Source organism: Meles meles, chromosome 15 (assembly GCF_922984935.1).
Source record: "Meles meles chromosome 15, mMelMel3.1 paternal haplotype, whole genome shotgun sequence".
Classification (NCBI taxonomy): domain Eukaryota; kingdom Metazoa; phylum Chordata; class Mammalia; order Carnivora; family Mustelidae; genus Meles; species Meles meles.
This window is the reverse complement of record NC_060080.1, coordinates 74,461,992-74,489,940: the sequence shown is the minus strand read 5'-3', so window position 1 is coordinate 74,489,940 and position 27,949 is coordinate 74,461,992. Positions and strand designations below refer to the sequence as shown.

Below are 27,949 nucleotides of genomic sequence, written 5' to 3'. Positions count from 1 at the left end.
TGTCTTCCCATTGTCAATAAATGGCCCCATTAGCCTCCTCAGCTGCTGAAGCTAAGGACCTAGGAGTGATCTTTGATTTCTCACTTATCCTCATGTCCCGCATTGGAATTAGTAAGTCCTATCTGCTCTAACTCCAAAAATGTATCTCTTATGTATTGGTACTTTTCCCCATCTTCACTACCACTATTCTTGCCACCAACACTCCAGGTTACCATTTCTCACCGAGACTACTTCAGTAGCTTCTAAATTCATCTTTCTTCTTACACTCTGCACACTTATAGTGCATTCTCTACAAAACATTCAGAAGTGAACTTTCCGTAATATAACTCATGTCTGACCCTGCTTCTCTCCCTACAATAGAAAAAAAAATCCTTACCATTCCTTAAGGCTTTGCCTGAGCTGACTCCTGCCCTTGGGTCCTTCCCCTCTCGATCCAAAATTCTAGTCCCATTGACCTCATTCTGTTCTTCCAACAGAATTTGTGTAGTCCACTTTTTCTTTTTGTTGTTGTTGTTGCTGTTATTTTGTGGCTTTAAAGTACTTTATTGGAATTCTCTTGATAAAAATAAGTACTTATGTTAAAGAAGTCTAATTGGTCTAAAAATATTAAAGTGTCTCAACATTTCTGGGCAGTTTCTTTCCTCCAGTAAGCTGAGCAACACAGGTTAGTGCAGGAAAGATAGATGAAAGTTCCTAGGATCTGCCCAACACCAGATAGAAGATATCCACTGCATTAACATAGTCTACTTTGTCTATCTTATAGCAACACTGAATTAGATAAAATCAAGATATGCTATAATTTAAGGCTATAGTTCTTTTTTTTTTAAAGATTTATTTATTTATTTGTCAGACAGAGAGAGAGGAGAGAGCGCATAAGCAGGCAGTGCAGCAGGCAGAGGCAGAGAGAGAAGCAGGCTCCCTGCTGATCAAGGAGCCGTATGTGGGACTCGATCCCAAGACCCTGGGATCACGACCCAAGCCAAAGACAGCGGCTTAACCAACTGAGTCACCCAGGTGTCCCTAAGGCTATAGTTCTTAATCAAGAAGTGGTAACTGCCTTGCCCAAAGGACTGGAAATATATGGAGGCCTTTTTTGAGTTGTCTAAATGACTGAATAGATTAAGTGGGTAGAGGCTAATCTCCTTGAAATATTTTGAAGAATATCCTATCCAAAAGTCCAATATAGTGTCCCCTGTTAAGACACCTAGTCTAAGGCATTCTTGTGTCCGTAAAAGACTTGTAACAATAATGTGTATAGCAACTTTATTTATAATAGCCCCAAACTGGAAACATCCCACCTGTCTACCCATAGCAGGATGGATTAAACAGATTGTGGCATGTTCGTACAGTTCAATACTTTTCAGCTATAAAAGAGAACAAATTGCCAACACATGCAATATGATGAATTTCAAAAATTTTTATGATGAGTAAAGGAAGCTTTACACAAAGAATGACAGATGGTTTGATTCCATTTATATGACAACTCTAATGGGCCCAACCACATACATTCCAGGGCTCAGTACAAAATGAAAATGTGGACTCCTTGTTAGAATATTGAAATTTTCAAGGTTGTTACAGCCCGCATTATACCAAGTATGTTACCCTTCTAAGCATGGGGTCCTGTGTGACTGTCTAGGTTGCATGTCCACGAAGCTGCCCTTGAGCGCCTTAGTAGGTAAACTAATGAATACTGGAAAACAGATCAAAATTGGGATTATATCTTCAGGGAGCGGGGATTGACTAGGAAAGGAAAAATAGGACTTTTGGGAAATGATGGTTAGATTTATCTTTTTTTTTTTTAAACATTTTATTTTATTTATTTGACAGTGAGAGAGAGAGAGATCACAAGTAGGCAGAGAGGCAGGCAGAGAGAGAGGAGGAAGCAGGCTCCCCACGGAGCAGAGAGCCCGATGCGGGGCTCAATCCCAAGACCCTGAGATCATGACCTGAGCCGAAGGCAGCGGCTTAATCCACTGAGCCACCCAGGCGCCCCTCTTTTTTTTTTTTTTTTAAAGTAGGGTCCTCACCCAGTGTGAGATTGTGGGGCCTGAACTCACAAACCTGAGATCAAGACCTGAGCTGACATTAAGAGCCAGATGCCTGGGGAGCCTGGGTGGCTCAGTGGGTTAAGAGTTTGACTCTTGGTTTTTGGCTCAAGTCATGATCGCAGGGTTGTGGGATCGAGCCCCAAGTCAGGCTCCACGCTCAGTACAGAGTCTGCTTAAGATCCTCTCTCTCTCTCTCTCTCCCTCTACCCCTCCCTTTCTGCTTTTTCTTTCTCTCTCAAATAAAAAATCTCTCTTTTTTTTTTTAACATTTTATCCAGGGGTGCCTGGATGGCCCAGTGGGTTAAAGCCTCTGCCTTTGGCTCAGGTCATGATCCCAGGGTCCTTTGGCTCAGGTCATGATCCCAGGGTCCTGGGATCGAGCCTCATCGGGCTCTCTGCTCAGCAGGGAGCCTGCTTTCCCTCTCTCTCTCTCTGCCTGCCTCTCTGCCTACTTTTGATCCGTCTGTCAAATAAATAGATAAAATCTTAAAAAAAAAAGAAAAGATTTTATCTATTCATCCAACGGAGAGAGACACTGCGAGAGAGGGAACACAACCAGGGGGAGTGCAAGAGAGAGACAAGCAGGCTTCCCCCTGAGCAGGGAGCCCAATACAGACCTCAATCCCAGGACCCTGGGATCATGACCTGAGCCAAAGGTGGATGCCTAACTACTGAGTGACCCAGGCGTCCCAGTTATATTTATCTTGATAAGAGTCTGTATCACAAGTGTATGTATGTGTCAAACACATTTTTTTCTTCTTACTGTTTTACTGAAAAAAAAAGAAAGAACAAGCTCTAAGCAAACACTGATCTTCAATTAACAGTACACATATAGCAGCAATTAGAGAAAATGTGTACAAAGTCTTCAATTAACTTGGAAATGCATCAGATTAATGACAGATGGGCAGCTAGATGGATAGGTATGTGATAAAACAAGTATAGTAAAGCATACGTGGTATGATCTAGGCTTGGCTATTTCAATGTTCTCTCGATAACTGAAACGGGTATGATCTAATTTTGGCTATTTCAATACTCTTCTCTTGATATTTGAGAGAGGTGGACACAAAATCAGAAGGAATAGACAAGACCTGAAAAACACCATCAACCAACTTGAACACTCCACCTACCAAAATTCTTTTAAGAGCACACAGAACATTCACCAAGGAAGGCTGGGTTTTGAAACAAGTCTTGATAAATTTAGGATTGAAATCTTCCAGAGTTTATTCTCTGACCCCACTGAAACTAAATCAGAAATCAGTAACAGAAAAATATCTAGAAAATCTTTAAATATTAGGAAATTAAACAACACACTGCTTAATAACCTATGGGCCAATAAAAAAATCATAAGGAAAACTAGAAAATATTTTTTAATTGAATGATAATTATAACAGAACAAAATGTGTGGATGCAGCTAAAGCTGTGCTTAGAAGGATATTATAGGTTTAAAGTCTTACGTTATAAGAGAAGAAAAGTCTAAAATCACTGATCTAAGCTTTTACATTAGGAAGTTAGAAAAAGGAGAGCAAATTAACTCCAAAATTAGTGGGACAAGGAAATTATAAAAATGAGAAAACCAATGAAATAGAAAACAGGCAAATAATAAAGCAACATCCATAAAACAAAATTTGGCTTTTTGAAAAAAGCAGTACAATTTATGAATCTCTAGCTAGACTGGTCATTTTAAAGAAGGAAGAGACCAATTATCATAACAGGGATAAAAGAAAGACATTTCTGTGGATTCTACAAAAAACTTAAAATTTTTTTTTTTATTTAAGAAAGTGAGAGAGGGGCGCCTGGGTGGCTCAGTGGTTTAAGCCGCTGCCTTCGGCTCAGGTCATGATCTCAGGGTCCTGGGATCGAGTCCCGCATCGGGCTCTCTGCTCGGCAGGGAGCCTGCTTCCCTCTCACTCTCTCTGCCTGCCTCTCTGCCTACTTGTGATCTCTCTCTGTCAAATAAATAAATAAAATCTTTTAAAAAAAAAAAAGAAAGAAAGTGAGAGAGAGAGAGCATGAGCACAGAGTGGTCAAGAACTTTCATTCTTCATTCTTTCTTTCTTTTTAAAAATTTAAGTTAAGTCTCTATACCCAAGTCTCTATACCCAACTTGGGGCTCAAATTTACAATCCCTAGATCAGGAGATGCATGCTTTGCCAAATGAGCCAGCCAGGCGCCCTTTTCTACTAATATGCAGGGCTCGATCCCAGGATCCTGGAATCATGACCTTAGCTGAAGGCAGATGCTTAATGACTGAGCCACCCAGGCGCCCCAGAGAGAGAGAATCTTAAGCAGGCTCCATAACCAGTGCAAGCCAAAGGCCAGGCGGCATCTCACAACCCAGGTTCCCCAAAATAAAAAAAATTCTAAAAACTAGCAATCCTTTGCAGTAAATGTTTACACATTATACTTTCCTTTAGCCATCTGCAAGAAAAATAATTATCCAATTTAAGGTTTCATTAAATTCACATATTATCCACACACACACACGCCCGCGCACACGGGCACACACACACTCTAAAATCTATGTGAGGGCGCCTGGGTGGCTCAGTGGGTTAAAGCATCTGCCTTCTGCTCAGGCCCTGATCCCAGAGTGTGGGATCGAGCCCCGCTTCGGGCTCTCTGCTCAGCTGGGAGCCTGCTTCCTCCTCTCTCTCTGCCTGCCTCTCTGCCTACTTGTGATCTCTGTCAAATAAATAAAATATTAAAAAAAAATAAAATCTATGTGAAGAAGCTACTATAAGATATTAACTAGGTAATTTATTTTTTAATTTTTATTATTATTTTTTTTTGACAGAGAGATAGAGAGCACAAGCAGGCAGAGAGGCAGGCAGAGAGAGAGAGGGGGAAGCAGGCTCCCTGCTGAGCAGAGAGCCTGTGATGCGGGGCTCAATCCCAGGACCCTGAGATCATGACCTGAGCCCAAGGCAGAGGCTTAACCCACTGAGCCACCCAGATGCCCCAACTAGGTAATTTTCTTAAAGAAAATTAAGTAGTAGGTCAGTAACTAGGTAATTTTTCTTAAATTTTCTAACCGTTTTTTAAGCAACATTATTCTTCAATGCTGATTCTGTTTTACTTTAAATATTACTAGAGTGCCTGGGTGGTTCAGCTGGTTAAATGTCAGACTCTTGATATCAGCTTCGGTCTTGATCTCAGGGTTGTGAGTTTAAGCCCAGTTTTGAGCTCCCAGTTTTCTCCATGGGTGTGGAGTCTACTTAAAAGAAAAAAAAAGTATCCATTACATAGTCAAGAAAAAGTCAAAACCAAAATCCCTATTCAATCAACATTTTGTGATACACAAACACACACACACACATATAATTTTTTGTAGTTTTTTTTTTGTTGTTTTGTTTTGTTTTGTTTTGTTTTTTTGTCAGAGAGAGAAAGCACAAGCAGGGGGAGCAGCAGAGGGAGAGAGAAAAGCAGGCTCCACACTGAGTAGGGAACATGATGCAGGGTTGAATCCCAGGACCCTGAGATCATGACCTGAGCCAAAGGTAGATGTTCAACTGAGCCACCTAGGCATCCCATTTATTTTTCTATTTTTTCTTTTTTTAAGTAAGCTCAACAGGTGTGATCCTCATGACCTACTGACCCTGAAATGAAGAACTGGGCGGATAAAAAGAGCCCATATTGGGTGCCCGGGTGGCTCAGTGGGTTAAGCCTCTGCCTTCAGCTGAGGTTATAATGCCAAGGTCCTGGGATTGAGTCCCCACACTGGAGTCCCTGTTCAGCAGGAGCCTGCTTCCTCTTCTGCCTTTGCCTGCTGCTCCCCTACTTGTTCTGTCAAATAATATCTTAAAAAAAAAATGCTTAACCAACTGAGCCACCCAGGTACCCCTGTACTACCAATTATATTTTGATTAATTAGTTTCTTTTCATTTCCATCCACTCTTTGGTTTTGATATTGGTTTTTTAATTTGGTTCTTATTTGATGGCAGGTGTTTGGTCAGAAAAGTTTAATTTTTAATCTTGTCTTTTTTTTAAGATTTTTGAAAAAGATTTATTCATTTGACAGAGAGACAGAGAGCACAAGCCAGGGGAGTGGTAGGCAGAGGAAGAGAGGGAAGTAGGCTCCCTGCTCAACAGAGAGCCAGACTCAGGGTTCAATCCCAGGACCTAAGTCAAAGGCAGCCGTTTATCTAACTAAGCCACCCAGATCCCCATAAAGATTTTATTCATTTATTTGAGAGAGAGGGAGGGAGAGAGCAAGTGCTAGCACAAGCAGGGGGAGGCGCAAAGGGACAGGGAGAAGCAGACTCCCCACTGACCAGGGAGCTCAAAATGGGGCTATCTTGTCATATTTCTTAGTCAAATATTATACAACAAACTGGCTACTGTCAGCATTCGAAAGTAACATCTGTAAAAATTGAGAATAGTTTTAGGAGTATACTTGGTATGAAGTTTTTTAAAAAATATTAAGACATGTTCTTCGATATGGCCCTGGTACCCTATAAGATTCACAACCAAAGCATAAAAGGAGAGTAATTTTGAGCAGTGAGTGACAAACTGCAGAGGTGTTAAAGAGCTATAAAAACAAACTATCTTGGTCATATACTCAGCTACAGTGAGTCAGAGATTAGTGTGGTTATCTTGTCATTTATTTAGTAATCATATTTACTCAATTCACTTTGTGATGAACAATTTAATAAACATCCGTCAAGTTAAAAGACAAGTTGTTTTTTTTTTTTAAAGATTTTATTTATTTTACAGAGATACAGAAAGAGAGGGAACACAAGCAGGGGGAGCAGAAGAGGGAGAAGCAGGCTTCCCACTGAGCAGGGAGCCTGATGTGGACCTGGATCCCAGGACCCTGGGATCACCACCTGAGCCAAAGGCAGCTGCTTAACAACTGAGCGACGCAGGTGCCCAACAAGTTTCTTCTTGATTAGGTCAGAGTTAGACCATGTAATGGAACATTTTGCAAATAAAGCCACAAAAATCAGTGAGATTATTCTTGGGAAAAGTATGTACGGTTTGGGGGCTGGCAGTGTGTAACTTCCTGAAAATATCCAAAATGCAAAAAAACGGGTTGATAACTTGTTCCTGATTTGATACTACTATTCCTTTCCCTGAAATTGCTGAACAGATTGCGAAGTTCCAAAATCAGGTCTAGTAACTCAGATTTACAGGTTTAGAAGACTGACAGGATTTTCTTATAAAGTTAACCATCAAGTAGTTATTTAATGTCCACGTAAAATTCAAATTTTACAGGTACTCACTGTAATGGGACTATTTACATTAATCAACGGGCAACAGGACTACAACTTACATTATTGCTCAATAATTCCTCATAATTTTTACTTGATATACACTTGTAAATATTAATCGAATTTAGTTGAATCTTAAAATTGCTTTTTCATCTTTCCTCTTGAGCTCTAAAACTGAAAGTCTTTTAAAACGGGTTATCCTATTACAGCTAGTCAAAATAACATTAAAAACACTTAATACTTAGAAAGCCTCAAGGCATTACAATTATTTTAAGACCGTAATAACAGCATGTTGTAATCTGAATTCATTTGCACTGAAACAAATGACTGTCCTTCCTATCTACTTCAGAAGATTCATCAACATTGTTCTGCAATATTAATCGAAGCCGGAATCATCTCAGTTCTCATCATTTGGCTCTATGGGAACATCTTTTCTTACATCTTCAAGTGCTAAAAGTGCTTATAAAAACGGTAAAAGAATGAGGATTATAAAGAACATGAATTTGTCATCCCCCCAACCCCCCGGAAGCCAGGGAGAGTTCTCTTTTCTAGTTTCAAAGGAGTATGGCCGCCAGGTGAAGCTCAAAGGTCGACTCTTTTTTTATTGTGGTTCGGACGGTATTCCCGCTTCCCTCTGTATTCCTCCATTTCAGCTTCCACCTTCCTCTTCCCAGACCTCTCTTTTCTTGGGGCCCCATTTCTTCAAGGTTCAACGTCGTGCTTCCTCCGGTAAAAGGAAGACTCAGTTTTTCTCCGTGGCCACCAACGGTCCTTGCCAACCGTCACAGTCGCAGCCCACCGCCCTTCCAGCCCCCACGGGCTGCCGCAGGAGGAAGCACCTGCCGGCCGCCGCTCGCGAACACCTGGGGAGGGGGTGGCGCCCCAACGGCCGCGCCCGGTGTGGGGGAGGGGCGCTTGCTCCGCCCTCCCGCCCCCAGGCGGGGACTCATCGCTGGGGACCTGCGGGCGGAGGTGAGCAGCCTGGGGCCCGGCCTGGGAGGCGGGGCCGCCAGGTCGGGCAGGTTTGCTCCGCCCCGCCGCGTCTGCCCACTGCGCAGTCCCTCGGCGAGCTCTCACCGTCCGCTCCACAGCACCTCGTCGCCATCCTTCCGACGCGGTCCCGCGCGTCCCCGGCCCGCCAGTGGGCTCCCGGCGCCCCGCTCCCTCCGCGCGCCTTCCCGCGGGCCCCCAGCCCACCTCGCGCCCCTCGACGACGCGCGTGCAGTATGCCGCGCCCCCAGGTTTTCGCGTTCGGGCTTCTGTTCGCGGCGGCCACCGTGGCGGTGGCCGTGGCTCAGAAAGGTAAGGAACAGAGTTGTGGGCTTGGGCCGGGCAGGGACGCCCCTCGGCATCCGAGACGGAGGTGGTGGTGAAGGGGCGGCCGGCCGCGCCTTCTAGTCTGGAAAGGACCGAGCCGGGCTGCCCCAGCCCATGCCCCTCTGCGCGCAGGAGGCGGCGGGAAGGCGTCAGCTCGAAGGGCCGCGAGGGAGCCGCCTCGTTTTGCCGCTTTGCACCGCTCTCCAAGAAGATGGCCCGGAGCAGGGGCGCGGGGCAGGCAGGGAACCGAGTGGCCACGTACAGGGACTTTTCGCCGCTGTCTGTGCGCCTCTACCTCTTCCGGCCTGGGCGCGCGCTTGGGGTCCCAGCGGGCGGAAACTAGCAGGCGCTGGGAGGGGGAGTTGGCGGCGACCCCCCGCTGGCCCGCCCCGCCCCTCGGCACCTGTGGCTGGCCCCGGATGTGGGTCTAGGCAGGACAGGTGGCTGCAGGGAGGCCGCCGGGGCAGCTGCGCACCTGTGCGCGGAGGCTAGTCCTGGGCCTTCACAACCTGTCGTGTGAGTGGGGGTGTTTGCCCTTTTTTTTTTTTTTTTAAAGATTTATTTATTTATTTTGACAGACAGAGATTACAAGTAGGCAGAGAGGCAGGCAGAGAGGAAGCAGGCTCCCCGCCGAGCAGAAAGCCCGATGCGGGGCTCGATCCCAGGACCCCGAGATCATGACCTGAGCCGAAGGCAGAGGCTTTAACCCACTGAGCCACCCAGGCGCCCCGTGTTTGCTCTTTTTTAAGCATGGTGTAGGTAATGCCAAGTTTACTGTAGGGAACCCAGAAATACCCGTATATATAAAGAGTGAAAACCAAAACAAACCCACAATCCCAGCACTTGAAGAGAATCCCATTATTAATTCCAGTATATTTTTCTTTTAGACATTGCTGTAAACATTGCCCAGATACAGTTCTGTATCTTGTGTGTGTATATGTGTTTTTAGTCCCACGTAACATCCAGAGTTTTCCGTTTCTTTTAGTCTGGGAAACACAATGTAAGTGGTGGCACGACAATCTCTGGTGTGGAAGGTCGCCGCTCTCCTATCCCCATAATGGACATGTGGTTTGATCACGGTTTTCTTAGTTTGGAATAAGCATCTTGTCTGCCGTCTCTTGATTTTTTTGTGAGATGGTGGCCAGAGATAGAGTGACAATTGGCCAGAGCTTTCTGGAGGAAACCTTCACCGACAGAGCATGGGTCTAATTCATTACACTTTCAAAATAATGCGTGTAATCAACTCCTTCTGTTTTCTAGCTCCAGTCCCAGTCTAAGTACTTAATCTTAAATTGCTTTAAAGTGTTGGTAGTTGCTATAGGTTCAGAAAAACCTATACCTGATTGGTCTGTTTTAAATTTCACATCCCTTGGACATGAAAAGGTGCTTTTGAGCCTCCATACAGTAGAGTGCTGCATAAGGCTTTAACTCCCTGAGGACAGCCACTGTCTCCTTTTGTGATGCCAATACTGAGTTTAGTGCTGGATGGATTATATAGGTGGTTCATATTAATTATAATTTATTAAACAGGGATTAACTAAAGCCAACTTGACATATGAAGCAGTATAAAAATTCTTTGGTTTGTCACAGTGGTTTTTGTTGTTAGTGATTGTGTTCTCTTAGCTGGACAATTAAAATGAATTTGAGGGACTTGCCATTTTGAAGTTAAAACGAACTTTTGAGGTAGTCAAAGATAAAACCATTTTTTAAAAAAGATTGTATTTATTTGAGAGAGAGAAAGAGGGAGAGGGAGAAGTAGACTTCCCCTGAGCTGGGAGCCTGATGTGGGTGGGACTCTCGACCCCAGGATTCTGGGATCATGACCCCAGCAGAAAGCAGTTGCTTAACCAACTGAGCCACCCAGGTGCCCAAAGATACAACTGTTAAACTGGCATTATCCAGGATAAGCTGTGTACTATCACTTTTGAAGTTGGGTACTATGATTTAATTTGGTTAGGAAGGCCACAAACAAAAGTGCCCCCAAGTTCATGTGAAAGTACAATTTTTCCAAGACACAAAATTGTCCAAGGGTTGGCTGTGTTACCATTAAGCTCAAAAAGCAAGCATCTCTTTTTAAGGAAACGGGCTGAGAGGAGGGAGGAAATGCAAGTTATTCCAGATCTCAGAATTGCAATTGTTGATTTTCAGGAAGAGTCAGTAGCTAACAGGCAAGGGTTTGTCTAGCAGTACCTGGGGAGGGAAGGATCTGAGACTAGGAGTGTCATCATGGAGACAGAGCTGAATCTGATTTTTGGAGGGCTATATTCTTGGCTTAAAAAAATCAAAACGGGAATGCATGCAAATTAGACTATGTGTCTGTCGAATGTATACAAACCATTCACCACAGTATCAGCCACTCAAATTACAACTGAAAAATAAAACATTTTAAGGCTTTGTAGCTCTGTAACTTAGGCATTATTGTTAGAGTGTAATTTAGCTGAGACACCAGAGTTCATAGTCGTATTCACATTGTAAAAAGGGATTTTGTTTTTTTAATTTATCTAGCATGTGTCTGTGAAAACTATAAACTGACCACAAACTGCTCTTTGAACACACAAGGTCAATGTGAGTGTACTTCGCTTGGTGCACAAAATTCTGTCGTTTGCTCAAAACGTGAGTAGAATAGCCTCATTGCCTTTAAATTGTTTTTGACCTAGCCTTTTTAAATTGATGTATCTCAAGTCGGGAAGCATTTTTTGGGCTCAAATTTGAATCATATTATTTTGTCAGAATCATCTCATAGCTGAAGCGTCTTAAAATTTAGAAAGTGAACATGGGAACTTGTAAGTCTGCAATAATCTTTGGCTCTGGGAGTTTGGAATTAAATTTTTTTTTTTTTTTTAAGCAATTTGCCCAAAGTTACCCACCTTGGAATTAAATTTTTTTAAGATTTTATTTATTTGACAGAGAGAGAGGGAGGGAATACAAGCGGGGATGGGGAGTGGGAGAGGGAGAAGCAGGCCTCCCACTGAGCAAGGAGCGGAATGTGGGGCTCAAGGCATACTCAAGGCATACGCTTAATGACTGAGCCACCCAGGCGCCCCAAATTAAATTTTTTTTCCTTAAGCATGAAACTGCAGTTCCTTCTCAGTGTGACATTAAGGTTTCTTTACAGTGGCAACCAAATGTTTGGTGATGAAAGCGGAAATGACCAGCTCAAAGTCTGGGAGAAGAGTGAGACCTGAGGGGGCTTTCCAGAATAATGATGGGCTCTATGATCCTGACTGTGATGAGAAGGGGCTCTTTAAAGCCAAGCAGTGCAATGGCACCACCACGTGCTGGTGTGTAAATACTGCAGGGGTCCGAAGAACAGATAAGGATAATGACGAGGATATATCCTGCTCCGAACGAGTGCGGACCTAGTGAGTTGGGCTCTCATTCTTGTTTTCATGCTTTTCAGATTTGTTTAAGTAAATTTATTTTTGAATATGAAATATGATTTGGTGGTTTAGAATTCAAAAGAGAGGAAAGGGTATGTATACAGTGCAAAGTTTCCATTTTATCTCACCCTCCTCCCCCAGCTTACTTCCACAGAACTGATGTTACCAGTTTGTTATAGACCCTTCACTAGCAATATGTTTTTCTTATTTAAAAATTTTTCCTTGTGGTAGTATACTAAACATGGTTTTCCTCAACACTCATCAGATTTGAAAGTTCAATTAGTGTTAAGTGTATGTGAAAAACTTAAGTTGTTTATATATTTACTCATTTATTGTGTTTTAAAATGAGGTATGGTTACCTCTAAAACCAGTGTTGCACTGTGTGTTAATGAACTAGAATTTAAATAAAAATTAAAATAATAAAATTTATTTTATACAGTAAAAGGGAACAGAAACACACTCAAGCTAGCTTAAACAAAAGAGGCTTTATTAAAAATGGCTAGAGCTGGAACGTCATCCACACCTAGAAAGGCACTCTCTCCTTTGGTCTTCTGGAGCCTCATGGTCACTTTTCTCTCCTCTCTCAGTGCCTTTTTTGTGTCTTCCCATGAATGTGGCCTAGCATGACCAGCTAAGTCTTGGCTTTACATGACCTTGAATATGGTGGCCCAAAGCCAGAGGTTGACCTGTTCAAAAGGGTGTTTTCTCCTGGATGAGTGCTTTATGAGCAATGGGTGGGGGCCAAGGAAGAAATGAAGGACAAACCTATTGCATGAATCCTTTTTTGTTGATTGTACTGGAGTTCTGCTTGGGAATTTTGCTGTTAGCTTATTAGGAAAATACTGTAAAAGGCTGAATTGTTATAGTCATAAAAAATACTGTCTTTTTGCCTTATAGCTGGATCATCATTGAACTGAAGCACAAAACAAGAGAAACACCTTATGATACAGAAAGTTTGAGAACGTACGTACCGTTAGTTGCATTACATTTGCACAGGTGGTATTCAGGTTTTTATTCTAAGCCATTAGAGAAACTAAAACAAGTCTTAATACTTCTTTGTGTTTATGAAAAAATAATAGTATACTATAATGTTTTAACCTTATTTTGAAATAGAATTGCAAGAATAGTACAGATTCCTATGATACTCTCCACTCAGAGTCACCAATGAACATTTTGCCTCATTTTCTTTTTATGTTGGTTTGTATTTTGACTATCTCCCTAAATATGTGTCGATATTTTTTCCCAGAACCATCTGAGAACAAGTTGTAGACTTACTCCTTTATAGCTAAATGCTTCAGTATATCTTTCCCTAGGAATAAAAGACACTCTTTTTCTTTTCTTTCTTTCTCTTTCTTGTAATCTCTAAGCCCATTGTGGGACTTAAACTCACAACCCCAAGATAAGAGTCGCATGCTCTACCAACTCAGTCAGCCAGGCTCCCCGGAAGGCGTTCTGTTATATAACCACTCTACAGTTACCAAATTCAGGAGATTGAATGTTACACCATATTGCGTCATTTTTCCCAACATTGATCTTTGCGGTAATTTTTTTCCCCTTTCATCCAGAACCCAATCTAGGATCATGTATTGGATTTACTTGTTGTGATGCTTAAGTCTCTTTTAATATGGAACACTGTCTTGGCCTTTCTTAGTCCTTCACCTTCTCATGATGTTGATATTGTTGAAGAGTATAGGCAGATTATTTCATAGGCTGTCCCTCAGATTTGGATTTACCTGATGTTTCCTCATAATTAAATCCAGGCTAAGCGTTTTTGACAGAAAAACTTCGTAAGTGATCGTGTGTTCTTCTCAGTACTTCACATCAGGAAGCGTGTGATGTCTTCTTTTTTCTTTATTAGTGATGTTAACTGTGGTTAAGGAGATATCTGTCAGGTTTGTAATGTAGAGTTACTGGTTACTTCTTTGTAATAATTTTTTTTTAATTTTTAAAAAAGATTTTATTTGTTTGAAAGAAAGAGTGTGCACAAGCAGGGGGAGGGACACGGAGAAGCAGACACCCTGTGGAACAGGGAACCTGACATGGGGGTTAATCCCAGGACCCTAGGGTCATGACCTGAGCTGAGGGCAGACGTTTAACCGAGCCACTGAGGTACCTCACCTCTTTGTAATTAATAAATATAATCTGTGAGCAGAACTAGGATCCTGTTTAAATATCCTGTTTTCTAATCAAACTATAACTCGCCAGTTTTAGCATCACTGTTAGTTGCAAAATGGCATTACATTTTTAAAACGAGTTTGAGTAATGACAGTTCTAGAGCTTGAACTACCTGCGTAGTTAAAAAATAGTGCTTCTTTAAAAAACATAGTGCTTCTTAATGTTATGTAGTATGCGTTTTTTTATAACAGATTTTTAATTATTTACAGTGCACTTAAGGAGACAATCACAACTCGTTATCAACTGGATCCAAAATACATCACAAATATTCTGGTAAGATGTTTGTTTTTAGTAAATGAGCTTTAACTGAAACTTAGTGGGATAGAGACTTTGGGTATGACTTTTGATAGTGGTTAAGCAGCATTTGAACAACCGTTTAAACCCAGGACACTTAATAATTCAGATTTTTTGTTTTCCTTCCATAGTCTTTGAAAACTTGTTTTATCCTTAAGGAAAATGTAATATCTCTGGTTGAAAAATACTTTAATGTGATGGAACTTTTTTTTTTTTTAAGATTTTATTTATTTATATGACAGAGATCACAAATAGTCAGGGCGGCGGGGTTGGGGGGGGAGCAGGCTCCCTGCTGAACGGAGAACCTGATGTAAGGTTCGATCCCAGGACCCTGGGATCATGACCTGAGCCGAAAGCAGAGGCTTTAACCCACTGAGCCACCCAGGCGCCCCAGTGTGATGGAACTTTTTCAAGGCAGAAAATTGATGTCATTTTTAAGGACAGGAAGGACTATACTTTTCTGCTCCTTAAAAGCAGAACATGGTAAATACATTTTCGATTGCATTTCTTAAGTATTTTTTTTTTTAAGATTTTATTTCTTTATTTGAGAAAGTGTGTGCGTAGTGAGCACAGAGAGAAAAGCAGATTCCCCATTGAGCAGGGAACCCAATGTGGGGCTCCGTCCCAGGACCGTGAGATCATGACCTGAGCCAAAGGCAGATGCTTAACCAACTGAGCCACCCAGGCGCCTCTAGCATTTTATTTTTAAAGTCTAGCATTTTATTTTTAAAGTAGTTGTAACCACATAAGATACTTTATTTTTTGTTTTGTTTTTTTTTTAAGATTTTATTTATTCATTTGACACAGAGAGAGATCACAAGTAGGCAGAGAGGCAGGCAGAGAGAGGAGGAAGCAGGCTCCCTGTGGAGCAGAGAGCCCGATGCGGGGCTCGATCCCAGAACCCTGAGATCATGACCTGAGCCGAAGGCAGCGGCTTAATCCACTGAGCCACCCAGGCGCCCCTGTTTTGTTTTGTTTTAAAGTAAGCTCCTTGACCAGTGTGAGGCTTGAACTCATGACCCTGAGATCAAGAGTTGCATGCTCTATCGACTGAGCCAGCCAGGCACCCTCAAATTCTGGCACCCTCAAATTAAAAAAATTTTTCAAAAAAGGTACTTCATTTATTTAAAAAAAATTTTTTTTTAAGATTTAATTATTTATTTGACAGAGAGCCATAAGCAAGGGGAATGGCAAGCAGAAAAGAGGGAGAACCAAGCTCCCACCTAGGTGCCCTCAAATAAGATACTTTAATATCTTGTTTTAAATTTTTTTCAAGGGAAGAAAATACTCTTCTGAAAACAAAATACGCATCATCGTTACCTTTATTTGCATTGCTGTCTTCCTTTGGATAGATTTTAAAATCTCGTAAAGATGTGTGAATTACAGGGGCACCTGGGTGGCTCAGTGGGACCTCAGTGGGACCTCAGTGGGACCTCTGCCTTTGGCTCAGGTCATGATGCCAGGGTCCTGGGATCGAGCCCCACATTGGGCTCTCTGCTCAGCAGGGAGCCTGCTTCCCCCTCTCGCTGCCTGCCTCTCTGCCTACTTGTGATCTCTGTCAAATAAATAAAATCTTAAAAAAAAAAAAAAAGATTTGTGAATTATAGTTACCTACTAATGGAAAGGAACACTGACATGTGTGGATTACAGAAAATAAAAAACTGAATATTCAGATTTTCGAAACATATTTTTACATGATTTTGGTTGTATTGATGATGATTTGCATTTTTCATTTCTCCCCCAGTATGAAAATGATCTTATCACTATTGATCTGATGCAAAATTCATCTCAGAAAACTCAGAGTGATGTAGACATAGCTGATGTGGCTTATTATTTTGAAAAAGATGTGAGTATAATCTTCTTTGTTTTATTCCTGTGTTTAGAAATGTAATGTTGTCTGTCATGTCTTAATGGATTTAGGATCTTTCATCATCTTTTTCTCCACTTACACATCAACTACCCCTCTGTTCTCTGAGTGGTTCTTGTGCTGCAATTAACTTTGTCCTCATCTGACCCATTCATCTTTCTCACACACCTTTCTGACCTGTTTGTTGGATATTTATGCCTTTTTTTCGAATTCTTTTACCTAGAATATTTTCTCTCATAATTCTGACCGATTGCATCCTTGGTAGTTACTTAGTTTGTGTGTATATCCCATTATGGTATCCGTCCACAAGAAGTTAAGTAAGAAATGCTGTGGAACTAGTGTGATTAAAATAATTTGTTGCCGGGGGTGCCTGGGTGGCTCAGTGGGTTAAGCCTCTCCCTTCAGCTCGGGATCATGATCTCAGGGTCCTGGGATCGAGCCCCACATCGGGCTCTCTGCTCAGTGGGGAGCCTGCTTCCCCCCCCCCCTCTGCCCGCCTCTCTGCTTACTTGTGATCTCTCTCTCTGTCAAATAAATAAATAAAAAATAAAAAAAATAATAATTTGTTTCGGGCACCTGGGTGGCTCAGTCAGTTAAGTGGCTGCCTTCAGCTCAGGTCATTATCCCAAGGTCCTGGGATCAAGCCCTGCACCATGCTCCCTGCTCAGCATATTAAATTTATTATTTAATAAATAAATAAAATCTTTTTTAAAAGATAAAACAGTTTGTTTCTACTTTATTATTATAAAAAATAAACTTTAATATATTCTATTGAGCCATTTTCTGATGAAACCTGGGATTTGCTTTAAACTGGCCTGGGGGAGAGGGAGGGAGGGAGGAAGGATGGAAGGAAGAATTGGGTTGAAGAAGGTTGGCCATGTGTTTATATTGTTGAATCTGGAATGATAGGGATAACGGGACTTCATTATACTATACTTTCTACTTTCATATATGTTAGAAAGTTTCCCGCAATAAAGTTTTTTTTAAAGTTTGAGTGCATGATAATGTTACCACTGAAACTACAAAAATCCTTGGCAGCAGTTCTTTCCGTGTACAATTGACAAGTAATTCTGTGTGGCTGTGGTGGGTTTTCTTTTCTTTCTTTTTTTTTTAAGATTTTATTTATTTGTCAGAGAGCACAAGCAAGGGAAGAGGCAGGCAGAGCAGGCAGAGGGAGAAGCAGGCTCCTGCTGAGCAGGGAGCCAGATGCAGAACTCTCTCCCAGGACCCAAGGATCATGACCTGAGCCAAAGGCAGACACCTAATGACTGAACCACCCAGGCATCCCCATGATGGGTTTTCTTAAATATTTTAAATTGTTTCTCTCCTTCTCAATATAGGTTAAAGATGAATCCTTGTTCCATTCCAACAGAATGGACCTGAGAATAAATGGGGAACAATTGGATTTGGATCCTGGTCGAACTGCAATTTACTATGTTGATGAAAAACCACCTGAATTTTCGATGCAGGGTCTACAAGCTGGTATTATTGCTGTCATTGTGGTTGTGACTTTAGCAGTTATTGCTGGAATCATTGTGCTGGTGAGTATAGAACAAGTCAACTTTCTCTTAAGGGCATATTCTTTCACGAAAAGGTGACAGCGTGAGAGAGCTATACCCGTGTTCTGGAACATGTTCCTGAAACAAAAGCTTCATTTTTTGTAATTCCGTATAGTGATCGAATCTCTTGCATCTGGTCCGGTTTTATAAAACAGTCAACTTTCTGAAGCAAGAAAGGATACCAATCTGAGAAAAGCTTATAACCAAGCCCCTCACAGGTCAGTTATGTGGCTGTCGGGCAGCAAATGTCCGTCAGTTCTCTCGCTCAAACAGTCCACGAGTCGGTCCTGCCAGCAGCATCAGTGCAAAATCCCTGAACTCCCAGACCATTCAGTGAAATGCAACAACAGAACCCAGTTAACGTTACCATGGAGAGGATTGGAAGTGGTAAATATGAAGAACGATTCTAAACAGAAGATTTGCAAATCGAATTTAGCAGTGCTTCAGTAGAAGCACCACCTAAACAGCAGGGTTTACTCTAGAAATGTAAGGGTGCTCCAGCATTACAAATCTTAACAGCGTAGCAGAATTTAGAAATAGATTTGAGGGTATGTGGGAACTTGGATTTTTGGTTCAGTGCACTTGGCTCTCCATCTGGGAGGAAAAAAGTGTGCGTTCCTATTTCACCCAGCCACGGACGGCAGGCCATGTTGCCTCCCTGTGTGAAAGGCACATCATGGAGCAGTGCACCCATGTTCAAACCCAAATTCCAGGTGGATGGTAGTCCAAAGTGTTAAAAAATTAGAACAATTCTCAAAATTAATTTAGGAAATGTGTGTACAATCTTGTGGTAAAGGGAAGCAAGTAAGAGGAGAAATCTGGAATCCATGAACAAAAAGATACATATTTGACTGAATTGAAATTAAACATTTTGTATGGCAAAGATACTGGAAAGTGAAAAATGTCAATGATCTCTGGGGGAAAATCTTCATGATGTGTAAAATGAAAAAAGTTGTTATGCATAACATATAATGAGTTTAAATATAAAGAATAGCAAAAACCCTGCATAGAGGATTTACAGAAGAAATCCAGATGGGAAATAAACATATGACAGAATCATAGAAATCAAATTGTCCTGCAGAAACAAAAGCACAGGTTCGTAGGAAGCATGGTCAGGGCTATGTATTATAGTGTTGCTAGTAAGGATCAATCTAGAAACGACTTGGGTGTACATTTGTAGGAGAACTGATGAGTGTAGATTGTGGAATATCCATGGTATGGAGTAAAGTTATTAAAAAGAAAGAGTATAATTTATAGCTTTTGATCTGGAAAAGTTCCAGTGATTATATAGGCTGTGCAAAGAGAGAAATTATGTTGTGTGATTCCATTTTTTTAGACTGCCTCCCCTTCCCCAGAACTCATGCACATACATTTTTGTGGATATTTGTATACGGATGGAACAGAAAATGCAAAGTTGCTTACCAGGCTGTTAGATTTTATTAAAGATTATTCGTGGTTTTCTCAGTGCAGTTTTTTGGTTTGTTTCACTGGTTGTGCTAGGCTTTTTGTTGTTACAAGAGATTTTGGTTTGGGGGGAAGGAGGTCTTGAAAGTTTTTTTGATTTTTTTAAAAAATACAATATTCAGTGTTATATTAGTTTCAGGTGTACAACATAATGATACAGCAATTCTATACGTAGTGCACCTCTTAAGTGTAGGCTTTTTTTTTTCTTATAGTTTCCGTAAGGAAATTTTAATTTAAGAAATAATGTCTGTGGATAGATTTTTTTTAAGTTAAATTTATTCAGATATGAATTGTATCCATGAAAAGCATTTATCTCAGTTTAGATCAACTTTTTCTTTAGATAGCAGTCCTTAAATAGTAATCATTTTTCTTCCATTCAGGTTATTTCCAGAAAGAACAGAATGGCAAAGTATGAGAAGGCTGAGGTAAATGGATTACTTTATATAAAGAGCCCCTTTTAAAATTTCTGATTCCTGATAATCACTATACCTTTCTAGACACTGATAGGACTCAGTTATGCTGGTGCCCCTTTATAGTATAGTCCTTAGGGTTAGGGACTGTCTTTCAATGCTTCATTATTTACATTCCTTTTTTTTTTTTTTTTTTAAGATTTGATTTATTGAGAGAGCAAGCATAAGTGGGGAGAGGGGCAGAGGGGCAAGCAGACTCCCTGCCGAGGGGAGACAGGATGCGGGGCTCAGGAGCCTGAGATCATGACCTGCACTGAAGGCAGACCCTTAACCATCTGAGCCCCCCAGGCGCCCCATACTTATATTCTCTTGCATGAGTTCCACAGCAGACCAGCTAATACTGAGTTCTGCCTCACGGAGTGGATAGGAAGCCTACATTTTTATTTGCTGAAGTGTCAGCTTTTAGTGGAATCTTTAAGACATACTCTGTGGATTCATGTTGGAGAAGCTCCTTGTGACTGATGACCTTTCTACTGCCTCTATGCCAGTGAAATAATCAATAAAAGACCTTGGTTTATGTCCTACTGGATCAGTTGCATGCTAACTAGTCATGTACATTAGTATGGAAACAGACTGTCAGATCGTTAGTATGTCAGTCACTTGGAATTGGATGTGAACCCTGTCAATAACATTTTCAGTATACCCACCAGAGTTTACATATTTATGTATTTATTTATAATTGTATATGTGCTTTTTATTAATATCTTACCAAGAAACACAGAAATGTAAAATACTGAAAACAATCCAGTAGAACTAGAAAGTTGTAACTTTTTTTCCCATATCATAGTTGATCATCTGGCTTACCTGGTTTAGTGACCACAGGTCTAGGGGACAGACTCCCTGAACAGAAAGGTAGAATGACAGTGTATTATAGTACGGTAATACAGATGTGGGTCTGACCACGTGTTAGCTAGGCAGGCAAGTTATTTAACTTCTTTAAGCCTCCATGTTTCCTTATCTATAAACTGGGGATGATACTACAGACCTGTTGTAAGGATTAAACAAAGTAGTCGGTATAAAGTATTGGTCCCATGCATGCCATATGGTAGAATGTTTGCCAGCAGTGATAGTTTCCATCGTCTTGTCTCAGCTCTGCCGATATAACTAACTATGTGGTCTGGTACAAGTCACCTAATTCTGAACTCAGTGTCCTCATCTATAAAATTAAAAGATTGATCATAGAAAATACATTGACTCTTACTGGATGTAAAAATGGCATACATTTAATAAAGCCCGTGTCCATTCTTACAGCTAGCTACAGAGCTAGCTCACCTGTTACTTCCCCGTCACTTTGGCCATAGTACCTCCAAATTCTTGGGGTCGTGCATTCAGTGTGTGCTTCCTTGTAGTACATTTTTTACTTTTTCCAAATAAGGCTCATAAACGGAATAATCCATCTTGCTTTCCTCTTGTTTTTTAATATCTTTTCAGGATGAACAAAGGGTTGGAAAATTACCTAAAATTTTTTTTCCTTCTATTTCAGATAAAGGAGATGGGTGAGATGCATAGGGAACTCAATGCATAATGACTACCAATTTGAAGAGTAACTACAAGAAGGGAAATTAGCAGATTGCTGGTGTATATGCATGGGACAAAGATCTTTGAGGACTGCTATTTTGTTAGTTAACATCTTCTGTTTGTAATAGTAAAGCCTGTACTCAGTATATAAGCAGTTTCAGATTGACTTTACCAATCTTAAAATTTGACCACAGGGTCTTATATTTGCAGATGTGATATAAAACCCAGAATTTGGACTCCATAGTTAAAATTATTTATGCCTAACATTGAGGTGTGTGCCTTAAATATGCTTCCACAGTAGAGTTTGAATGACTACTGTCTCATCCATTTGTGATTGAAAGCTGTCTTTCTATTTACTTTAAGTCTTGTACATATACTTTTTTTTTATAAACTGAAATAAAACATCTTAAAACTGAATTTCCTAAATTTTGAGTCATTGAATCAAATTTCACAGTGTATACATAAGGTAACAGGTTGAGAAATGCTCTAAATGCTAACTACAAATTACAAGAGTTTTGTATGAGTACCTATAATCATGTGAATTCAACATAAAGTGTATAACCTAAAATACATAAGTTCTAACAGGAAATCAAACAGTTTTATTCTGAATGAATCTAAGTTTCTGTTTTAAACTAATCACTTTGGCAAACATTTATGCCTTGGGACAGAATTGATGGAGAATGTTGTGAACCATGAATGATATACTTGGTTGAATTAAAGCACCAGTCATTTAACATCTTACGTAATGAGTAATTGTAGTACAAACACATTTTATATGAAGTTAAAGTATTCTGAAGTATTTTGCTTTCAATAGGAAATGTTTTAAAACACTACGAAAAGAACAACAGTAAGGAAAATGTAAAAACTAGATTGAACAAAGATTTTTATCCCTTCTGTAGTGGGCAGAAGTCTAGGATGGGCCCCAAGAGTTCTTATCTCTGTTGTGTATCCCCTATATAATCCCCTCCCCTAGAGTGTGGGTAGGGCCTGTGAATATGATGAACTCCCACTCCCAAGATTAAGTTACATTTTCTGGCAATGGCCAGGAGATTTTAGGTGTAGGTGTGATTAAGATCTGTAATAACTTGACTGAATTAAAAGGGAGATTATAAAAGTGCCCAAAGGTAGGAGACAAGAAGTAGAAACTGTAGCTGTGTTCTCCCTTTATCCTTAAAGCAGACTGCCATGTTGTGGAGAGGGTCGCCTATCAGGAAACAGCAGGCTGAGGGAAGGTCCTCGGTCCTACAACCTCAGGAACTGAATTTTGCCAGTACAGAGTGACCTTGGAAGAGGACCCCAGCTCCAGGTGAGATCATAGCCCTGGCCAACATCACTGGAATCTTGAGAACCTGAGGAAAAGATCCTCTAATGTGATGCCTAGACCCCTGACCCATGGAACTGAGGTTATAAAGGTTCATGGTCTTCAGATGCTAAATCTCTGATAATTTGTTATGCAGCAATAGAAATGGATACAGCTAGTAGGAAGTAACAAGAACATGAAAAGAGAATGGGAATAGCAGATAATAAGGAGCAGCCATTAGCCCCAGGGATGAGTGAGCACCCAAAGTGTTCTACTTTCTCCTAAGCCCTACTCCATGGACTGAGATCCAGACCGCATGGGAGAGGGCATTGTGGCTCCCTGAAGAGCAAGAAGTTGCTGTTCTGAGGCTGCACTGGAGGGGCTCACTGAAAACCTGTCCTCCAGGACAGGAGACCTTGAACTTGAGCCTGCAGCCTGGCCCACCACCTGTTTTTACATAGTCTGGGAGGTAAGAATGGTTTTTGCATTTTTAAATGTTTGAAAAGAATGTTCTCATACATGTGGACATTACGTGCAATAAAAATGTCAGTGTCTATTAATAAAGTTCTGTTGGACCACAGCTATGTTCATTTACTGTGTGTGGCTCCTTTGCACTGTGGAAAAAGAGTAGTGTCCGACCCAATGGCTGGTACAACCTAAAATATTCATTCTGGTCCTTGAAGGAAAATGCTTGTTGACCCCTGCTTTCCGGTGCTGGGAAAAAGCTATTCATAAGGAGGTGTAGACAGCAAAGACCCTCCATAAAGGTGCCTTTTATAATTTGGGAGTGGGAGCACTGGGGGAAGCTGCTGGCTGCTGCTGGCTGCTGTTGCCCACAGAACAGCGAGTGCTGGAGAAGCCCTGGGTGCTGTTCCCTGGGGAAATACTAGGTGTTGCAAGGGGAGCTAACCCCTTTCCTCTTGTTCCGTCTGTGCTGCGCCCTCTACTGACAAAGCTTCAGGTGCATCTTTACAGAGCAAGCCAAAAAAGTAGATGTGCGCTTAAGAGGCAATAAATCGATAATAACACGTTCTTCAATCCATGCCCTCACATTTCTGTCCTCTCTTATGAAGCTATGCTTCTAAAGACAACACTGACCTACCAATTGTCAATGGCCCTTTTCCCCCAGTGTTTAATCATGTGATCTCTCCACAGCTAATCACCATGATGACTCCCATTTCTTACCCCAGTATGTTACAGATTTTCTCCTTTGGCATAACTGGCGTTAGTCTCCCCTGACTCTGAAATACTGATGTTTTCAGGATTTAGCCTTATTAAAATTTTCTGCTCCTGTGGATATAGTATTAAAAACTGCCTCCTGTTGATCTGCCTTGTGACAGATTAATTCACATATTCCCAGGAACTGGACCTAAGAGGGTAGAGGAAAGTTTGTCCTCCACAAATACACTTCTGATAGATAGAACATAATTTCACAACTCTTTTCCATCATCCTAAAACATCCCCCCAAACTCCTTTAAAAATTCCCACTGACCTCTCTAACAAGCTACCATTCCTTTTTCTTTTCTTACCAAACTTTTAATTTGGATTAAGCCGCTGCCTTCGGCTCAGGTCATGATCTCAGGGTCCTGGGATCGAGCCCTGCGTCGGGCTCGCTGCTCAGCAGGGAGCCTGCTTCCTCCTCTCTCTCTGCCTGCCTCTCTGCCTGCTTGTGATCTCTCTGTCAAAGAAATAAATAAAATCTTTAAAAAAAATTTTATTTTAATTCCAGTGTAGTTCACATACAGTGTTGTATTAGTTGCAGGTGTACTAGAATTCTGTACATTACTCTTTGCACCAAATGTGGGGCTCAAACTCACAACTCTGAGATCACGAGCTGCATGCTCTTCTGACAGAGCCAGCTGGGTGCCCCATTTCTTGTGTGTGTTTTTTGTTGTTGTTTTTTTTTTTAGCCATTCTGACAGGTGTGAGATGATATCTGATTGTTTTGATTTGCATTTCTCTGATGATGAGTGATACTGAGTATCATTTCCTATGTCTGTTGGCCATCTGTATGTCTTTTTTGGAGAAATGTCTTCATGTTTTCTGCCCATTTTTAAATTGGATTGTTTGGTTTTCTGGTGTTGTTATATAAGTACTTTATATAGTTTTGGATACTAACCCCTTACTGGATATCATTTGCAAATATATTCTATTCAGTAGGCTTTTAGTTTCATTGATAGTTTCCTTTGCTTTGTGGAAGCTTTTTACTTGGAGGTATAGTCCCAATAGTTTATTTTTGCTTTTGTTTACCTTGCCGGAAGAGACCTATCTAGAAAAATGTTATTACAGCTAATGTCGGAGAAATTACTTCCTGTGCTCTCTTCTCGGATTTTTATGGTTTCAGGTCTCATATTTAGGTCCTTAAGCCATCTTGAGTTGTGTGTGTGTGTGTATGGTGTAAGAAATTAGTCCAGTTTTCCCAGCACCATTTGTTGAAGAGACTGTCTTTTTCCCATTGGATGTTCTTGCCTCCTTTGTCAAAGATTGACCATATAATCATGGGTTTATTTCTGGACTTTGTATTCTGTTCCATGGATCTGTGTGTGTTTTTGTGCTAATACCATACTGTTTTGATTACTATAGCTTTGTAGTATAATTTGAAATCTGGAATTGTTAACACCTCCAGCTTTATCTTTTTCAAGATTGCTTTGGCTATTCAGGGTCTTTTGTGGCTCTATACAAATTTTAGGATTGCTTATTAAAGTCCTGTGAAAAATGCTGTTGGTATTTTGATAGGGATTACATTAAATCTGTAGATTGCTTTGGGTAGTATGGACATTTTAACAATATTTGTTCTTCCAGTCCATGAACATGGAATATCCTTCCATTTGTTTGTGTTACCTTGAATTTCTTTAATCAATGTTTGATAGCTTTTTTTAAAGAAAGATTTTATTTACTTACTTATTAGAAGTAAAGGGAGAGAGAGGGAGAGCAAGGACGAGCAAGAGGGGGAAAGGGAGAGAGAGAATCTCAAGCAGATTCTGCACTGAGTGGAGTTTGAGGAGGAGCTCAATCTCATGACCCTGAGATCATAACCTGAGCCGAAACTAAGAGTCAGACAGACACTTAACCTACTGAGTCACCCAGGTTCCCCCATTGCTTGGTAGTTTTTTTTTCTTAACTTTATTTATTCATTTGACACAGAGAGAGAGACTGCGAGAGAAGGAATATAGGCAAGGGGAGTATGAAAGGGAAAAGCAGGCTTCCCGCCAAGCAGGGAGCCCAATGTGGGGCTTGATTCCAGTACCCTGAGATCATGACCTGAACTGAAGGCAGATGCTTAACTGACTGAGCTATCCAGGCACCCCAAGACCTGTACTTTAAAAACTATAAGCAGGGTACCTGGGTGGCTCAGACATTAGGTGTCTGCCTTTGCCTCAGGTCATAATCACATTCTGCTCAGTGGGGAGTCTGTTTCTCCCTTTCCTTCTTCCTCTGTGCTTTCTTTCTCTCTCTCAAATAAATAAATGAAATTAAGAATAAAATCTTTAGGGGCACCTGGGTGGCTCAGTGGGTTAAAGCCTCTGCCTTCGGCTCAGGTCATGATTCCAGGTTCCTGGGATCGAGCCCTGCATCGGGCTTTCTGCTCCGCGGGGAGCCTGCTTCCTCCTCTCTCTCTGCCTGCATCTCTGCCTGCTTGTGATCTCTCTCTGTCAAATAAATAAAATATTAAAAAAAAAAAAGAATAAAATCTTTAAAGTACAAGTCTTTCACCTCTTTGGTTAGGTTTATTCCTAAGTATTTCATTATTTTTGTTGTAATTGTAAATGGGACTGATTTCTTAATTTCTCTGCTGCTTTATTATTAGTATATAGAAACACAATGGATTTATGCACATTGACTTTGTACCCTGCAATCTTACTGAATTAATCAGTCCTAGTAGGTTTTTTTTTTTAAGATTTTATTTATTTATTTGACAGAGGATCACAAGTAGGCAGAGAGGCAGGCAGAGAGAGAGAGTGGGGGAAAGCAGGTTCCCCACCGAGCAGAGTCTGATGTGGGGCTTGATCCCAGGACCCTGAGATCATGACCTGAGCTGAAGGCAGAGGCTTAACCCACTGAGCCACCCAGGCACCTCCCTAGTAGTTATTTTGGTGGATCTTTATAGTTTTCTTTATGTAGTATTATGCCATCTGCAAATAAAGTTTTATTTCTTCCTTACCAATTTGGATGCCTTTTATTTGTTTTTCTTGTCCGGTTGCTATGGCTGGGACTTCTAGTGAGTGAATAAAAGTGGTGAGAGTAGACATCCTTATCTTGTTCCTGACCTGAGGGGTAAAGCTCTTAGTTTTTAACCATTGAGTATGATGTTAACTGTGGTTTTTCATATGTGGCCTTTCTTGTGTTGATGTATGTTCCCTCTAAACCCACTTTGTTGAGGGTTTGTATCATGAATGGGTGTTGTACTTTGCCAGATGTTTTTATATACCTACTCAAATGATCACATGGTTCTTATCCTTTCTTTTATTGTTGTGATGTATCATGTTGAGTGATTTGTGAATATTGAACCACCCTTGCATCCCAGAAATATATCCCACTTGATGGTGGTGGATGATTTTCTTTTTTTTTTTTTAAGATTTTATTTACTTATTTGCCAGAGAGAGAGAGAGAGAGCACGCGAGCGCACACAAACAGGGAGTGACAGGCAGAGGGAGAAGCAAGTTTCCCCATTTAGCAGGGAACCTGATGTGGGACTTGATCCCAGCACCCTGGGATCATGACCTGAGCCAAAGGCAGACGCTTAACCGAGCTACCCAGCTGCTCCAAGATTGCAAAGTATTTTCAAAGCTATTACCTCCATTAATCCTCACATCAACCCTGGAGGTAGATCTTATTATTACCATGCTGCGTCCCTCTGAACTATTTAGAACACGAACTGGGAAAGGGGGGAGAGATGAGGTGACACTCAAAGCCAAGTTATCATATAGAAGCAGTTATTGTGATCCACAGCCCATTCATTTACAAACATTTCCTGCACACCCAATTGGACTACAGGATGTGGGAAACAAAGGCAGGAGGAAATGTAAATAAAATTAAATATCCTTATTACCTGCAGCCCATTGACAAATACTTGAGATAGATTATAACATTCTTCCAGGATCCTGAGTCTTTAGCATATGAAAATCCTTTTAGAACTTCCTTTATCTTTACTCCCTTCGGCCCCAAGGTATATAATCAGTTGTCCCTCACAATCCCAGGGCAGCAGGAGGCAGCAGGCAAAGAGCCGCAGCTCTTTCTGCCCATAGGTCCTGTCCTTGTGTTTTAATAAAATCTTTTTGCACCAAAGATGTTTCAGGAATTCTTTCTTGGCTGTTGGCTCTGGGCCCCACCAACACACCAACATTCAAAA

At 41.1% G+C, this 27,949-nt stretch overlaps 1 protein-coding gene across 1 annotated transcript; it reads left to right on the top strand.

The window, feature by feature from the left end:
- The first annotated feature begins 7,988 nt into the window (after positions 1–7,988).
- On the top strand, positions 7,989–21,716 carry EPCAM (epithelial cell adhesion molecule). The gene is made up of 9 exons (XM_045979481.1): positions 7,989–8,557; positions 11,078–11,185; positions 11,688–11,934; positions 12,850–12,915; positions 14,337–14,400; positions 16,166–16,267; positions 17,629–17,829; positions 19,692–19,736; positions 21,265–21,716. Exons 1-9 carry the CDS (start codon positions 8,482–8,484, stop codon positions 21,304–21,306), a joined length of 951 nt encoding a protein of 316 aa, XP_045835437.1. The 5' UTR covers positions 7,989–8,481; the 3' UTR covers positions 21,307–21,716.
- The last annotated feature ends 6,233 nt before the right edge of the window (positions 21,717–27,949 follow it).